Source organism: Ovis canadensis, chromosome 4 (genome assembly GCF_042477335.2).
Source record: "Ovis canadensis isolate MfBH-ARS-UI-01 breed Bighorn chromosome 4, ARS-UI_OviCan_v2, whole genome shotgun sequence".
Taxonomy (NCBI): domain Eukaryota; kingdom Metazoa; phylum Chordata; class Mammalia; order Artiodactyla; family Bovidae; genus Ovis; species Ovis canadensis.
The window spans coordinates 108,181,797-108,199,018 of NC_091248.1; the positions used below are offsets into that span (position 1 = coordinate 108,181,797).

Genomic DNA, 17,222 nt, shown 5'->3' on the forward strand with positions numbered 1-17,222 from the left:
GGCCCTGTAGGGGTGGGTCCCACAGCCCTCCTTCCCCATGGACTGTAGAAGGTTTAAGAATGCCCCTGAAAAATTAAAAGGTAAATTGATTTTGGGTTCTCAACCAGAGATGCCAACATTTGGGTCATTTTCAAATGGGGGCTGCTTTTTAAAAACTTGAATTGAACTGCAATATGTTAATACATGGAGAAAAGGGGCACAGATTGATTTTCACAAGGTAAATATACCCGTGTAACTGGTACCAGATCAAGAAATAGAACATCACCAGTGTCCCAGAAGTCCTCATCAAGCTTCTTCCAGTCCCAAGCCTGGAGTGGGAGGGGTGGGGAGCATTTTTTTGCTTGTCACTAGGACTTAGGGGTTCTGTTGGCATTTAGTAGGCAGGTTCTAGGGATGCCAAATGTCCTGCAGTACATGGGACAGTTCTGCACAAAGAATGGTCCCGCCCAAATGCCTGGCTGAGAAATGCTGTGCCTGATGGAACTGAGCAGTCATGGCCTGCAGCGTGGCCAAGAGAGATGCTTTAGGCCCAGGGAACAGGGATGCAGCTGGGTCTGTGGGTCAAGGTGAGGAAGGGTCTTCACTGCAATGTATCCACACTGTGGCTACACCCCCAGGCCTCCGGAACGCCCCCCGCTGCTGGGCAGTGATCCAGCCCCTACTTTGTGCTGTGTACATGCCTAAGTGTGAGAACGACCGGGTGGAGCTGCCCAGCCGTACCCTCTGCCAGGCCACCCGCGGCCCCTGTGCCATCGTGGAGAGGGAGCGGGGCTGGCCCGACTTCCTGCGCTGCACCCCCGACCACTTCCCTGAGGGCTGCCCGGTGAGTGCTCCGCAGGGCTGGGGCTGAGCTGGGCATGGGGACAAGGCCCAGCAGGGGCAGGGAAGCTCAGAGCCTAATGAGCTGAAAGATCCCAAGTCGTGGGCTCAGCGAGCCACAGACCCAAACCAAAACTGGGCCAGTCCATCAGGGATTATCTTGTCTAGCTATAAAACATTTTTGAGCACCCACTTTGTTACACAGTGGGGAGTTACAGGAGTCATGAGTGACAAACCTATTCTCAGAAAGTTTATCGTTTATTTAGGAAGTCAAGGCTTGCACATGTGAAACGCAAGAGACACCAAGACAGGGATGGGATCTAGTTCTGGGGTGAAGGAGAGCACATTAATAATAATAATAGTAATCATTATTTATTACTGTCCACATACATTTTAAACATCTTACATTTATTTATTTATTCACTTAACCCTTAGATCACACCATGAAGTAAGTACTGCTCTCCGATCAGGAAACAGCTAACGGGGAGGTCACATAACTTGCCCTAGGCTATGTGGTCCCTGAGCCGCAAGGCTGGGATTCAGATGCTAGAAGGTTGTCTACAGCACCTGCGCTTTCAGCCTCTCTGCCATGCTAACCCTGCACCTCCTATTAAACCAAAGGTCACCTCGAGCCTAATGCTTTCCATTGTATTGTCTTCTCCCCTTGCCAGAATGAGGTGCAGAACATCAAGTTCAACAGTTCCGGCCAATGCGAGGCTCCCTTGGTTCGGACTGACAACCCCAAGAGCTGGTATGAGGATGTGGAGGGCTGTGGGATCCAGTGTCAGAACCCGCTCTTCACCGAGGCTGAGCACCAGGACATGCACAGCTACATCGCGGCCTTTGGGGCTGTCACGGGCCTCTGCACACTCTTCACCCTGGTCAGTGGAGGGCAGGCCCCGGGTGGAGGGCCGAGGGAGAGGTGGAGGCCCGGGACCCTCAGGCTGCTGTGAAGCAGGGAGGGAGCCAGTTGTCCGTGGGAGGCTGGGCTCTGGGAATCGGGGGGAGGAGAACTTGACAGGGGTCTTCAGGGAAGGGTGGTGATTAGAGGGGTGGGGAGTTCCGATAAGAGTGGCAGAACAGCCCTAACCCCATGGAACGGGCCTCTCTTCTCTCTTGTAGGCCACATTTGTGGCTGACTGGCGGAACTCCAATCGCTACCCCGCCGTCATCCTCTTCTATGTCAATGCATGTTTCTTCGTGGGCAGCATTGGCTGGCTGGCCCAGTTCATGGATGGGGCCCGCCGGGAGATCGTCTGCCGTGCTGATGGCACCATGAGGCTCGGGGAGCCCACGTAGGTGTCCTGGGTTCCCAGAGGCGAGGGCGAGGGGAAGAGGCTGATGCCCATTTTCCACAAAAGGGGCAGGTTGGACTGGAAATGGAGATTTTCACCGTGGGATTCAGCTCTGCCTTGTTGCACCCAAGGTCTTCAGCACTAGAGCCTGGACCATTCACATCTTCTGTATCCTCTTCACTTCTGACCCGAGCCCGGTCTCCAAGCCCTGACTCCTAGAAGAACCTTCAGACCTTAGAAGCCAGGAGTCTGGGGACCACAGGGCCAGAGGGGGGGAGACTTGGTAGATGGAATACAGAATGAGCGCCCCAAGTGACACCCCACTTGTCTGCACAGCTCCAATGAGACCCTGTCCTGCGTCATCATCTTTGTCATCGTGTACTACGCCCTGATGGCCGGCGTCGTCTGGTTTGTGGTCCTCACCTACGCCTGGCACACTTCCTTCAAAGCCCTGGGGACCACCTACCAGCCTCTCTCGGGCAAGACTTCGTATTTCCACCTGCTCACGTGGTCACTCCCCTTTGTCCTCACTGTGGCAATCCTCGCCGTCGCCCAGGTCTAGTGACTGGTGCGGGGTGGGGACCCGTGTGGGGTGGACTTGGGTGAGGGAGAAAGCGACCAACTCTGTCCCCCTACCCCTTCTTCCTGCAGGTGGACGGGGACTCTGTGAGCGGCATCTGTTTTGTGGGCTATAAGAACTACCGATACCGTGCTGGTTTCGTGCTGGCCCCCATTGGCCTGGTGCTCATCGTAGGAGGTTACTTCCTCATCCGAGGTGAGTGAGGACTGGGCTGAGCACCTGCTCTGTGTAAGCAGGAGCCAGGAGCTGCCAGCTCTGCTGCCTTTGAGGCAGGACCTCAGCTGGCTCACTGGGGCCTTGCGGCAAAGGGGCAGGACAGATACAGCACCACAGACAGACACAGCGCCACGACACTTGGTGTGGGGCAGCACCTTTGTTTGGCCAGAAAAATGCTGCCTTCCATCCGGCCTTGTGTGAGGGCTAACGGCTTGCTGAGTGGAGCTTGGGCTGGGTCCCTACCCCTGCTCAGCTCTGACCAGATGCCCTTGCGAGATAAACACCTTGAGTAACCTACCTCGTCCACGTGGGCCAGCTGGGGGCCTTCCATCGTGTGTGTGCCCTGAATTTATATACACGCTCAGTGTCTGGAGCTTGGTTTCTCAGCTCCTTTCTGCCCACAGTGCACACACACGCAGAGTTTTGACAACACACACAGATTCTGTTTCCTCATTTCCCTGTTTCAATCTGCCGCCTCCACAATGAGCCTCCGTGTCTGAGCTCATTTTTGTTGAGCGTTCTCTGTAAACTTCAGTTTCCTCCCCCAGTTCCTGTTCAGCCCACCTTGTTTCCATCTCCTTGGCAGTGGCTGGGCCTCTGATGTGTGTTTTGTATCTGTGTGCTCCTGTGCGGTAGCCACCAGCCACGTGTGTTGAAACTAGTCCAGGTTGAGACGTGTCATAGCATAAAATACAAACTGCACTTCAAAGACTCAAGCACACACAGAAGTAAACTGTCTCATTAACAGCTTGTTATATGGATTACACGTTGAAATGATAATGTCGTAGACAATGATTTATTGTTTTTAAGGTGTATTGAAGTTAATTTCATTTGTGTCCTTTTACTTTTTGAAGGTGGCTTCTAGAAAATTTGAGATTATGAGTTGTTGTGCAGCTGCGCAGTCATGTCTGACTCTTTGTGACCCCATGGACTGCAGCATGCCAGGCTTCCCTGTCCTTCACTATCTCCCAGAGTTTGCCCAGACTCATGTCCATTGAGTTGATGATGCCATCCAGCCACCTCTGGAAAATTTGACATTATAAGTGTGGCTCACATTATATTTCTCTTGGACAGCACTGTCCTGGGGTCTCTTCTTTGGCCTTTTTCATCATAATAACTTTGACCCACGGCCTTTCTTGGGGAGGCTGGACCGGGAGTGAGGCGTCTTTGGTCTCTACTGTCTGCCTGCCCTGCTCCAGTCTTTCCTGTCCATAGCATGTCTGCCACCAGCTGCCCTCCAGTGTCTCCAGTTCCTCCAGCTTTAAATCAGCACAAGAGTCATCAGACCTGGGACTCCAGGACCATAGGACCCTCCTAGGATGCCACACACACATCCCTCCCAGAAGAGTGGTCTGGCCCCCACTAATGTCTGCCATTTCCCTTATGTTCAGGAGTCATGACCCTGTTCTCCATCAAGAGCAACCACCCTGGGCTGCTGAGCGAGAAGGCAGCCAGCAAGATCAATGAGACCATGCTGCGTCTGGGTGAGTGGGTCAGTCCATCACCACGCCCACTGGGGAAGGGTATTGGAGGCTGAAGTTAGCAGTTAGCAGTCAGGGGGCAAGACTAGGCTCTGTGTGTGTGTGTGTGTGGTGTGTGTGTGTGGTGTGTGGTGTGTGTGTGTGTGTGTGTGTGTGTGTGTGTGCTGGCGGTGATGCTGGTGGTAGCAGCTCAAAAGGGAAGGTACCTTCCTTCTCAGTTGGAAGAATTCATGTCAACACTTGAGGCCTATTTAGAGCCCTTAACTGCCTCTAATTTCTTACCTTATTTTGGAGAAAACGATTCTTTTGTATGTTTTACTGACGTGTACTTGAATCACAATGTTAATTTCTAGTGTATAGAAAAGTGACTCAGATATATATATCTATAGATAGATACTTTTTCATATTCTTTTCACTATGGTTTATCACAGGATATTGAATATAGTTCCCTATGCTATACAGTAGGACCTTGTTTATCTATTTTATATAGAGTAGTTTCTCTCTGCTAATCCCAAACTCCTGATTTACCCATGCCCCACTTCCCCCACCTTGGTAACCATAAGTTTGTAGAAAAAACAGTTCTTAAACTGAGCCCAGCACGAAGTCATCCCAGAGTCTTTCAGGCCCGTGTGGGGTGAACACCCTCCTCCCTACTGCTGCTCCCACACCTGGGATGGGTGACGCCCTGCCCCACCCCTGACCCTCCACAGGCATTTTTGGCTTCCTGGCCTTTGGCTTTGTGCTCATCACCTTCAGCTGCCACTTCTACGACTTCTTCAACCAGGCTGAGTGGGAGCGCAGCTTCCGGGACTACGTGCTGTGAGTGGGGGACTGAGGACCTGCAGTGGTGGGCACTGGAGACCCCTCTCTGCGGTCCAGCAGGGGTCTGTTAGGTTCCAACCTCAGAGGGCGAGAGAAACTGCTCGTCTTGCTCTGGGTGCTCACACTGTTAGTTGCTCTGTAATCTGCAGACATGGCCAACAGCCCTGGGGTCGCTGCCCAGCTCCGCCCTTCCCTCTCATCCCCAAGGCTGCCTGGCTGGTGCGTTTGTAACTGTTAAGCCGTTGTATGTTTTGGCTTCTCCCCACCTCTTGTGTTGGCCACAGATCTCGCTTTTTCTCATGGACTCTTTACAGAGCGTATTGCAAATTGCTGCACAGAAATAGTTATTGCTCTACAACAGGTTAACAGCCCATTAATGCTTTCTGGGTTTGCCTGTGCTTTTTTTGTGTCACTTGATGATAAATCTGCGAGGGTAAGGCATCTCAGCTACTTCAAGAAGTACAGTCCATACTGATACCAGGAATAGGAGTTAAAATGCTCATTAAAATCCTGAGTGCTTCTTGGGACTTCCATGGTGGTCCAGTGGCTAAGACTCCGTGCTCCCAATGAAGGGGTCTGAATTGGATCCTTAGTCAGGGAACTGACTGCAACATGCTGACTCCCACATGCTGCAACTAAGACCCTTCGAAGTCAAATAAATAAATAAATATATTTTTAAAATCCTGAGTGCTTCAGACTTTTCCTTAAAGGCTCCAGCTTCCAGTGTGTGGGAAGACCTGATGCCTGGGTCCCTCCCCCAGAAATTTGATTTCATTGAATGGGGTGTGGCCCAAACATCACGAGTCATTAAAAGCTCCCAGGTGACTCTAATGATCACCTAGGATTGCAAATCATTGATGTGGGCTTCACTCTTTCTAGTGTTGGGATTGATTGTCTGGGCAACCACCAGGGAGACTCAGAAAGCTTCACCCGTCTACTACCTCTTGCCACAGATGCCAGGCCAATGTGACCATCGGGCTGCCCACCAAGAAGCCCATCCCTGACTGTGAGATCAAGAACCGCCCCAGCCTCCTGGTGGAGAAGATCAACCTATTTGCCATGTTTGGAACTGGCATTTCCATGAGCACCTGGGTCTGGACCAAGGCCACACTGCTCATCTGGAGGCGCACCTGGTGCAGGTGGGGTCAGCAGCAGCCCGTCCTGACCTGGCTGCCTCGTTCTCTCAGCCTCAGCATCCTGTAGGCTCGGTCAGGTCTCACAAGTCCCGGCGCAGCCTTGAGCAGGTGTGATTTCTAAGGGGCCCAGCAGCCGAAAGCGGCCTTTCCTGTGGCTCACCACTGCCCCCTGGTGACACCTCGTGTCCTTGCGAGGATGGGCCAAGGGCTGCGCCTTCGTGTCTTCTAAGAGAGGAGTGATTTGAGAGCTGGGCACAGGAGCCCTGCATTCTAGCCTCCCTTTTTGGCAGAGAAGGCCTCTACTCTTCAGGGCCCTTGAGGCCCACTGGAGGCTCCTTTCCTGGAGGGAATGGATTTTCTGGTCTTCTGCAAGATTTGAGGGGAAGCGGCTGCTCCTCCATGCTCCCTGCCCCATCTTTCTGCCCTCAGGTTGACGGGGCAGAGTGATGATGAACCCAAACGGATCAAGAAGAGCAAGATGATTGCCAAGGCCTTCTCCAAGCGGCGGGAGCTGCTGCAGAACCCAGGCCAGGAGCTCTCCTTCAGCATGCACACCGTCTCCCACGACGGGCCTGTGGGTGAGCTTCCACTCTGTTCTCCTCTGGAGCACGTTCCCAGTTCCCTTCCAGGCTGGTGTGGCTTCATGGTCTGTTTGCAAGGCTGTGAGGAATGGCGCTCCTTCTTCTGTTCACATACTCCTTCTTCTCCAACCCCCCACCCCCATCCCCCCCACCACTCCATCCCAGGCCACTCTCCCCTCTCTGTTTCTGCCCCTGGGTCTGCTTGCTGATGATTTGGTTCCAAAGGACTCATCTCCCTCACCTTTAACCATCTTCTGCAGCTATTCTCCCTGGGCTGCAGGAAGTCAGGTTTCGGGCACTGGGTTTCTGGCGTCCCCTCAGGCCCCCATGCCCTTCAGACTGGGGATGGGTAGAGATCTGGCTGTGCCCACCAGGGTGGGCTTTCTTTGCTATATTGAGTGGGAGCCAAGGGCTGGGGGAAGGTGACTGGTACCGAATATGGAAGGAGCAGTCACAGTGAGGGCCTGGGCAGTCATGGCACCTCGCCCTTTCCTTCCATCCCCACAGCGGGCTTGGCCTTTGACCTCAATGAGCCCTCAGCCGACGTGTCCTCTGCCTGGGCCCAGCACGTCACCAAGATGGTGGCCCGGAGAGGCGCCATACTGCCCCAGGATGTGTCTGTCACCCCAGTGGCAACGCCAGGTATGGGTTTCCACTCTTGTAGGAAGATGGGGGATGTTGAGGCTGGAAGAAAGTCCTGGGAGTGGAGTGCCAGGAGCTGCTGGCAGGGGAGAGGGAGGGGAAGGCTTTGGAGAACAATGGCATGGGTCTCCGGCTCCAAGAGCAGAGGCCCGGGGAGAGAAGGTGCCACGCGCACAGAGCTTAGAGTCCCAGGCTCCTGTTCTCTCTCCCACCGTCAGTGCCCCCGGAGGAAAAAGCCAACCTGTGGCTGGTTGAGGCAGAGATCTCCCCGGAGCTGGAGAAGCGCCTGGGCCGGAAGAAGAAGCGGAGGAAGAGGAAGAAAGAGGTGTGCCCGCTAGTGCCACCCCCGGAGCTTCACCTCCCCGCCCTGGGCCCTGCCCCCGCCCCTAGTGCAGTCCCTCGGCTGCCACAGCTGCCCCGACAGAAGTGCCTGGTGGCTGCAGGCGCCTGGGGACCTGGGGAATCCTGCCGACCTGGAGCCTGGACCCTGGTCTCCAACCCCTTCTGCCCAGAGCCCAGCTCCCCAGCCCCTGTGGCCTGGGTGCAGGGCCGCCGGCAGGGACTGGGGCCCGTTCACTCCCGCACCAACCTGATGGAGGCGGAACTCATGGATGCAGACTCCGACTTCTGAGCCTGAAGAGTAGGACCTGCAACGAAAGGAGGAACAAATACCGTTCGGAGAATTTTCTTCCTCCCTGAGAGTGCTTCTCTCCAGGATCTCATCTTCCCGAGCACCTGAGGGCCCAGTGCCTTCCCGGGAGAGTTCAGTGTGGACGGCTCACGGCACCAGGACTGCAGGAAGGAGCCCTGACATCTCCACGGATAGGCCTCACTGGGGCAGGGCCCTGGAGGTTAGGGTCCTTGATTCTGCCCCACCTGGCTGGCAGTGTCAGGCTCCAGCGGGCTCATGGGTATGCAGAGCTCCTAGTGTGGCGGTAAAGGTGCAAGCAAGGCTGCATGGGCTTGCATGCATACTTGCATGGGCTGCGGTGGCCAGCCCCTGTCTGGCAGATGAGGGCTGGCTGCCCTTGTTTGTGCCAATGGGTGCCCTTCCCTGGCACTCTCAGACCAAAAGTGTTCATTGAGTCATTATCCCTTTGTCCACCTGAGGACAGAGCTCCTTTCTCCCCTTTCCGGTTGGTTGTGGGGCTGGGAGTATTTACTCCCATAGGGGCAGTAACCTCTCTTAAAAGTGTCCAGCTGGCTCCACCGTAGGCCAGTAACCCACCCTGGGTGTTGTGGCACCCTCCTTTCCCCTTTCCCGTTTCGGTTCAACCAGGCCAGCCTCTTCCTGTTTCCTGTTTGTTGATTAGGACGCAGAGTTGCAGCATTTTCCACCCTGCCCCCACGCCCTACCCCTTTGCCGCTGGACTCCATCTCCAGGTGAGAGGTTGGTTCAGCCATAGAGCCTGGCATGGTGGAGAAGCTGCAAGTGATGGGAAGCCTCTGGGCCTCAGAGAGATGCATGCTATCCTCTGACTGAGGAACTACCCTTGGGAAGCTGCTGACATTTCAGCCAGGCAGGAACGCTTCCTTCAACTTCCATAGTCGGCGAGTGAAGAGGTTCCCACCTCTCATTACCCCCATCCAAGGCCCCAGTGTCAAGAACCAGACAGCAGGGAGGTTTAGCAGCTGGCTGGGTTCCAGATCAGAGGATAGGGATAAGGAGACAAAATATAAACAGTAAATAAAAGGTTTTTGTATAATCTATTGATGTGCTTCTTTCCATAGGCCCTGTCTTGACCCACTTACCTGGTCATGATCTCATTTGTCCTTCACTTCCTCTGCAAACTATTCTGCAAGGCCAAGAGCTCAGTTCTAATGAGGTCACCACTGACAGATGTCAGGCCGATGTCAGCTTAATGTGCTGGCTGTCCTTCCTGGCCAGTTGGTTCTATATATGGACAAAGGCTCTGGCCACAGCTGCCTCACTGCGCATTGATCATGAGATGAATGAGCAAGGACATGCAGCTTGTCCCTGAAGTGATGACACTTGCAGAAAGCAAGATTCCCCTGCTGGGGAGTATAGGTGGGCATGGAGCCTCATGGCAATCCCAGGCCCCCTCTGGGAACCTCTTGCCTCTACAAGGATGTCTGTGGGACCAGGTGCATTCGCATCCACAGCTTCCTCCCCTTGGGCTGTCAGAGAAATTCAGGCTTCTCTGAGGGAAGCCTGCTACTTCCATTTCCTCCAGAAAGATGTCAGTAGAAAACTGGGAACTGGACTCAGGATTCTGTGGAAGAGAGGGTGGAGGAAAGGGGGTGGTACCCACGGATGACTCAGGGTATTGTGCAGTATTAAGTGTGCTTGTTTATGGGTGTTGCTCAAGTGATGGGCACACAAGCAATTTGCCCAGAGCCAGATTCCAAAGGAAGAGGAAAGGGAACTAACACTGGTTATCTACCATGTACTTTACATGTGTATAAGGATAATGGTGATGATGATGATAACAATAAGGGCTAATTCTTATTAAATGCTTGCTAGCTCTAAGCACTTCGGATCTCTTTAACCTGTTGAATCTCACAACAGACCTCAGAGGCACTGTTAACACCCCCAAGACACTTAGGTACAGAAAAGTTCAAAAGTTTGCCTGAGAGAAAGTGAGTGCTGGGATTCTATCAGAGCCATCTGGCTCCAGAGTCACCTGGTTCTTGGCCTCTGCACTCTGAGTGCTGTGCTTGTGCTTAGTCATGCAATCATGTATGACTCTTTGCAACCCCTTGGACTATACCAAGCCAGACTCCTCTGTCCATGGGATTCTCCAGGCAAGAAGACTGGAGCGGGTTGCCACGCCTTCTTCCAGGGGATCTTCCCAACCCAGGGATTGAACCCAGATCTCTCACATTGCAAGCGGATTCTTTACCGTCTGAGCTACCAGGGAAGTCCCTGCACTCTGCTGCCTCTCCTTTAATTCGGAAGAGGCAGAGGAACTATTTTTCTGTAGCAACAAACTTCAGAGAAGCAAAATGACTTGCCCACAACCTCATAGCTAGTAAGTAACACACTGGGCCCAGGGCCTTCCTGACTCTGCAGTCCAGACTTTCGGCTCTTAGGTCTGACTTTTGGTTTTTCTTCCTATCCAGATTGCCCATGCTGTGTTCCCTCTGGTCTCCCCACATCCCCTTGTGCTTGCCCACCTTGCTTATTCTTGCCATCACTGCTCTTCTCAACAGTAGAGCTAATTTCTTTCTTTTTAATTGAAGTATAGTTGATTTACAATGTTGTGAGTTTCAGGTGTACAGCAAAATGATTCAGTTACATATATTTTTCAGATTCTCTTCCATTATATATTATTATAAGATATTGAATATAGTTCTCTGTGCTACATAGTAGGTCCTTGTTGTTTATATTTGATAGTGGATTTTATATATAATCCCAAACTCCTAATTTATCCTTCCCTGCCTTTCCCCTTTGGTAATCATAAATTTGTCTGTGAGTCTATTCCTGTTTTGTAAGTAAGTTCATTTGTATCTTTTTTTTTTGTATTCCACGAGTGATATCATATGATATTTGTCTTTCTCTGAGTTACTTAATAGGATAATCTCTAGGTCTATCCAAGTAGCTGCAAGTGGCATTGTTTCATTCTTTTTTATGGCTGAGTTAAATATATATATATATATATATATATATATATATATATATATATATACTCACCCCATCCTTTTTATCCGTTCATCTGTTGATGAACATTTAGGTTGCTTCCATGTCTGGCTACTGTAAATAGACCTGCTATGAACAGTGGGGTGCACATATCTTTTCAAATTAGAGTTTTCATCGTTTACAGATATATGCCCAGGAATGGGATTGCTGGATCATATGTTATTTTTACTTTCTTAAGGAACCTCCATATTGTTTTCCATAGTGATTACACCACCTCACATTCCTACCAACTGTATAGAAGGGTTCCCTTTTCTTCACATTCTCCAGCATCTATTATTTATAGACTTTTTTTTTTTGGCCACACCCATGGCTTGCAGGCTCTTAGTTCCCCTATCAGGGATCCAACCTGGGTTCCAGCAGTGGAAATGCCAAGTCCTAACCACTGATCTGCCAGGGAATTCCCTATTTGTAAGGTTTGTGTGTGTGTGTGTGTGATGACTGGTGTGAGGTGATACTTCATTGTAGTTTTTATGTTCATTTCTCTAATAATTAGCAGTGTTGAGCATCTTGTGTCTTCATCTTAGCCATCTGTATGTCTTTAGTAGTAGAGCTATTTTTAAACCTTATCCATGCATGCATGCATGCTAAGTTGCTTCAGTCATATCCGACTCTGTGGGACGTTATGGACAGCAGCCCACCAGGCTCCCCTGTCCACAGGATTCTCCAGGCAACAATACAGGAGTGGGTTGCCATTTCCTTCTCCCAAAGCAGTATTCAAAACAATAAAAATGATCAGTGTTGTCTAATGAACTTTTTTGAAACAAGGGGAAATGTTAAATGATTTTCTATCTCCATGTACATCCCCTCCATCTCTTCTTTCTTTAGTTGTGTTATAATGGTGTGTTGGAGGAGTTTATTCTGGGTTTTAAAAAGCAGAGAAATGTAACCTGTCTGTGGAGGCTGATAGACTGTGACCACTAGAGGACACCATGAGCCTACCTTTTGTGAACGCTGGCCAGGCAGCTGTTGGAAATCTGAAATTTTGTGGACACTCCCACAGACCAGTTGTATATTTTAGTATTTTTATAGGAGTGCAAAATCTTGTGACTGAGCCACAGTGGCCACTTTCTTACCAAAACCCTTGAGTTAGACTCCTGAAAGAAACTTCTCAGGGCCCAAGAGAAACTTGGTTTGGGGGACTCCCTGTGGCTGTCCTGTTGTCCTGAGGTCAACATGTCTTCACCCCTCAAGTTGGCTCTGCCCTCAACAGCTCAACTGGGTCCCCCTTACCCCTCTCAAACTCACTCATCCAACTTACCAGGTTGTAAGACCTGCCTCTGTCAGTCCCAGAATCTTGTAAGCAGAATCTTGTAATCTTCACTGCTCCAACCCTTCCTCTGCCTGTGTATGACTTCTTTTTTTTTTCTGAGAAATTGAAAAGACACAGAAAAGCACAAGGAACAACCTACTAAACATCCATATTCCCAATACTCAGAAATAAATGTTAAAATGTAAAAAAAAACTTAAAAAAGTTACCATATTTTCTTCTAATCTACATTCATGAAGAAATAAAGTAAAACAGATTTAGCTAAGTCCTCTTTGACCAACACCCCTATTCCATTTTTCCTCCCACTTTCCCTTTCCTCAATCAAAAATCAACTGTCTGCATTTAGTGGGTTTTCTTTCAGTCCATTTTTATATTTTCATATGTGCAAATGAAGCTATGCATTCATAAACTATATACTGCTTTTATAGCTTTTTAATTTTTAAATTATTTTTTTTATTGAAGTATAGTTGATTTACAGTATTATATTGATTTCCGGTGTCCAGCACTACTGGAGTGGGTTGACATTTCCTTCTCCAGGGGAACTTCCTGACCCAGGATAAAACCCAGGTGTCCTGTATTGCAGGTGGATTCTTTACCAACTGAGCCACCAGGGAAACCCCACAATGATTCGTATTTTTATAGATTACTCTCCATTTAAAGTTACTACAAAATAATGTCTATAATTCCCTGTTCTGTACAATAGAGTTTTGCCTGCTTTTAAAGTTTGAATTTTCATCTCAGTTATATGCATGATATAGTTTGAAAAGTCAAATAGTTCTACATCTTTCCAATATGGAGAATAAGGACTAAGCTCTTTTTCACTCTACCTACTAGGAGGAAAGAAGAGGTGGAGTGGGGAGGAGTCAGTAGTGACAGTTTTGAAAGCTGGAAAGCAAATGAGTGATATTTAATTTGACAGACTTGAAAAACTAAAAGTTTTAGCCAGCAATAGGGAAAACTTATATTGCAGCACCCCTAAAAGCTTCTGAATTGGAGGCAGCAGGTACTTCAGAAGGTAGAAATGAAAGCAGGAGGATTGGTCTCTGACTCCCTGTCTAACTCTGAACATTCTGATGACTGCCCTTCCCAAATCTGGGTGGTTGTCAGCTCATTCTCTAGAGAAGGCAAACAGAGGGTCTGTAGCACTTGAAGGCAGTATCTTCTGGCTTCCTGAAGTTCATTTTAAGAAGTTCATTATCTTTCTATTGAGTTTTTGTAAAAATGCTCCTTGACCCCCCTCCAGACATTTGAAGGATTGTCTCTTTGTCCCCAGAATTTTGAAATTTAACAGTGATGTATATGGGGACTTCCTTGACAGTCCAGTGGTTAAGACTCCCACTGTAGAGGGTGTGGGTTCGATCTTTGATCAGGGATCCTTCATGCCACATGGCCCAGCCAAAAAAAAAAAAAAAACAACCAAACAAAAAAACAATGATGTATGTTAACGCAGGTCTATTTTCATCCATTGGGTTGGGCACCTAGTGGCCCCTTTCATTATGGAAATTTTCATTTTTCAGCTTTGGGAAAATTTTTGAGTTATTTCTTTGATGATTCTTCCCTCCCCCACCTCTAGTTCTTTGTTATCCTTCTGGCACTCGTATTATTTGGTCTTCTTGGACTGATCCTCTAATTCATTTTCTTTTCTATTTTTTTTTGAATTAGAGAAAAAAATGTATTGAAGATCTGAAAAACAATTCATAAGAGATTGACTTTTCCAGAAAACTGAGGCTATGAAATCCATTGAACCTATCATGTTAAAATGTGCATTAGACACAACTAACACAAAGTTGTAAATCAACTATACTTCAAAAACAGAAAAAAGAAAGAAGCCACCATTATTCAACAATCTGAGAAAGATAACTGCATCTTTCCTATTTTTAATTTTTTCCTTTTTTTGGGTGGGGGCAGTCAGTGCAGCTTGTGGGATCTTAGTTCCCCAATCAGGGATTGAACGAGGGTCCTCAGCAGTGAAAGCGCAGAGTCCTAACCAGTAGACCACCAAGGAATTCCTAATTTCTCCCTCTTTTTATTTATTTTTAAATATTTTCTGTTAGTATGCTTTCATTTTAAAGGTCTCATGTTTGTTTTCTGAATGTTCACTTCTTGAAACAGCATGTTCTTTCACAAATACAATATCTTAAGTCTCTGAGGATATTAATGAGTTTTGAGGGGGTCATGATTTCTTCTTGATGCATAGCCTCTGTTTTCTCCCAGTTGTTTTCTTCTGTTTGCTTATGTTGGTCTCTGTCTTCCATATTAAAGGTTTTCTTTTTATTTCTGGTGACTTTATCTGCTCATACTAAGAGTGTGGCCCTAAGTAGTTCTCTGGAAACTCTGCGAATATAGGTGTGGTCTTCACTAAGGGTGATTTGCTGGCCTATTTCCTTGGGGGAACTCTCAAGGTTTATCTTCAAGTTTTCTCTATTGGCCTGGTCAGATACCTTAAAGAAGTTCTTCCAGTCTCCTGCATGGAAGATACATTTCTGCCTGTCAGGGTCTGGAAGCTGAATGAGCCAGGTGAAGGAAGAAGTTCTGTAGTCTAATTAGTTCAGGTCAGTTCAGTCGCTCAGTCATGTCCAACTCTTTGCGACCCCATGGAGTGCAGCTCGCCAGGCTTCTCTGTCCATCACCAACTCCTGAAGCTTGCTCAAACTCATGTCCATTGAGTTGGTGATGCCATCCAACCATCTCATCCTCTGTGGTCCCCTTCTCCTCCTGCCTTTAATCTTTCCTAGCATCAGGGTCTTCTCCAATGAGTCGGTTCTTCCCATCAGGTGGCCAAAGTACTGGAGTTTCAGCTTCAACATCAGTCCTTCCAGTGAATATTCAGGACTGATTTCCTTTAGGATGGACTGGTTGGATCTCCTTGCAGTCCAAGGGGTCCTCAAGAGTCTTCTCCAACACCACAGTTCAAAAACATCAATTCTTCAGCGCTCAGCTTTCTTTATAGTCCAGCTTTCACATCTGGACTACATGAGTACTGGAAAAACCATAGCTTTGACTAGATGGACCACTATTGGCAAAGTAATGTCTCTGCTTTGTAATATGCTGATTAGGTTGGTCATAGCTTTTCTTCTAAGGAGCAAGTGTCTTTAATTTCATGGGTACAGTCACCATCTGCAGTGATTTTCGAGCCCCCCCCCCAAATAAAGTCTCACTGTTTCCATTGTTTCCCCATCTAGAAGTGATGGGACCAGATGCCATGATCTTAGTTTTTTGAATGTTGAGTTTTAAGCCAACTTTTTCACTCTCCTCTTTCAGTTTCAAGAGGCTCTTTAGTTTGTCTTTGCTTCCTGCCATAAGGGTGGTGTCATCTGCATATCTGAGGTTTTTTATATTTCTCCCAGCAATCTTGATTCCAGCTTGTGCTTCATCCAACCCGGCATTTCGCATGATGTACTCTGTATATAAGTTAAATAAGCAGGGTGCCAATATACAGCTTTGGTGTACTCTACCATAAACTAAATAGTTCATAAACCTGCGCTTAGTCATCTGTTTTCATTATAGTATTTCCACCTTCATCTGTGCCTAGTGTCCCTCAGTAATAAGATGGAGGAAGCAACTGTGTAGGACGAAGTTGAGAATGGGTGAGGAATGTGCCCTTATGCGTGGCCTCAAGCAGAGGATTGTGCCTGGATAAAGAAAGGATGAATATCAGTTTCTTTCCAGTGCTCCAACTTCTTATGTTTTGTAACCACATCCCATTGAAAAATTAGTTCATTCCCTCAGTAATCAAGTCTAGTGGCCCTCCAGGTAGGCAGCTGCTGCCTAAGAGCTTCAACACACGCCAGGTGGCTGCACCACAGCTCCCTTGTGCATTAGGGGGAAGAAAGAAATCAGTTACAGAGCTGCTAATCTCTTCTCCGACAGCTGGGGGATGAAGCTCTGAGCTGGTTCTTTATAACAGGAAGGAAATTCTGAAAGCCAGAGTGTGATGAGAAAGCTTAAGAAGCCGTTGTGTCTGGTGGACTTGTCGGCTTTGTGGAAATGGCAGTGCTCAGATGCCTTCTAACTCAGTGTTACATACAAAGTTTGAAGGCCAGGATACAAAAGATTCAATTCAGGGTAGGACAACTCCACAAATGAACATATTTCCAAGATAGCAATAGCACTGGGAAGGAGATCAGGGCAGGTGATTTCTCCCTCTCCTTTTTGTCAGGGAAAAAATAATCACTCCAAATCTAGATGTCCAATGGCCTTCTGGGGTTGTCAGGGCTATCACTTACTCTCTAAACAACCATAAACCATAAGATCCCCTTTGCTTCAGTTTCTCTGAGAACAGAGAAGAAATGACCTACCCTATAATCTGTCAGAGTCAACTGTATTTTAATATATTATTTTTTTCAAGTATTCTTTACATAGTTAAAATCTAATAGAACGTGCAATTTGTCTCCTGCTTTTTAACTTATTTTATCACAAGCATTATTTCCCTTTATCATTTTAAAAAAAAGTTCTTGGCCAACTTAATTTTTTAAAGGTTGTAGCCATTCCCCTGGGCTCCCTCCCTGGTAGCTCAGTGGTAAAGAATCTGCCTGTCAAGGTAGGAGATACAGGTGCAAGCCCTGGGTTAGGAATATCCCCTGGAGTAGGAAATGGCAACCCACTCCACTATTCTTGCCTAGGAAATCCCATGGACAGAGGAACATGATGGCCTACAATCCATAGGGTCGCAAAACAGTTGGGACATGACTTAGCAACTAAACAACAACCATTCCCCTATTG

General features: G+C 48.4%; 1 protein-coding gene across 2 annotated transcripts in view; it reads left to right on the forward strand.

Moving 5' to 3' along the window:
* The window catches only part of SMO (smoothened, frizzled class receptor), a 28,334-nt gene extending 19,054 nt beyond the window's left edge, over window positions 1-9,280 (forward strand). For both annotated transcript variants that reach the window (XM_069588351.1, XM_069588352.1), the window contains 11 exons: window positions 618-823; window positions 1,491-1,700; window positions 1,942-2,114; window positions 2,451-2,670; window positions 2,766-2,889; window positions 4,302-4,394; window positions 5,102-5,210; window positions 6,167-6,352; window positions 6,779-6,927; window positions 7,438-7,572; window positions 7,791-9,280. In XM_069588351.1, the coding sequence (XP_069444452.1) occupies window positions 618-823; window positions 1,491-1,700; window positions 1,942-2,114; window positions 2,451-2,670; window positions 2,766-2,889; window positions 4,302-4,394; window positions 5,102-5,210; window positions 6,167-6,352; window positions 6,779-6,927; window positions 7,438-7,572; window positions 7,791-8,203 (2,018 nt within the window). In that variant the 3' untranslated portion in view covers window positions 8,204-9,280. The remainder of the gene's footprint in view (window positions 1-617; window positions 824-1,490; window positions 1,701-1,941; window positions 2,115-2,450; window positions 2,671-2,765; window positions 2,890-4,301; window positions 4,395-5,101; window positions 5,211-6,166; window positions 6,353-6,778; window positions 6,928-7,437; window positions 7,573-7,790) is intronic.
* Window positions 9,281-17,222: the final 7,942 nt, after the last annotated feature.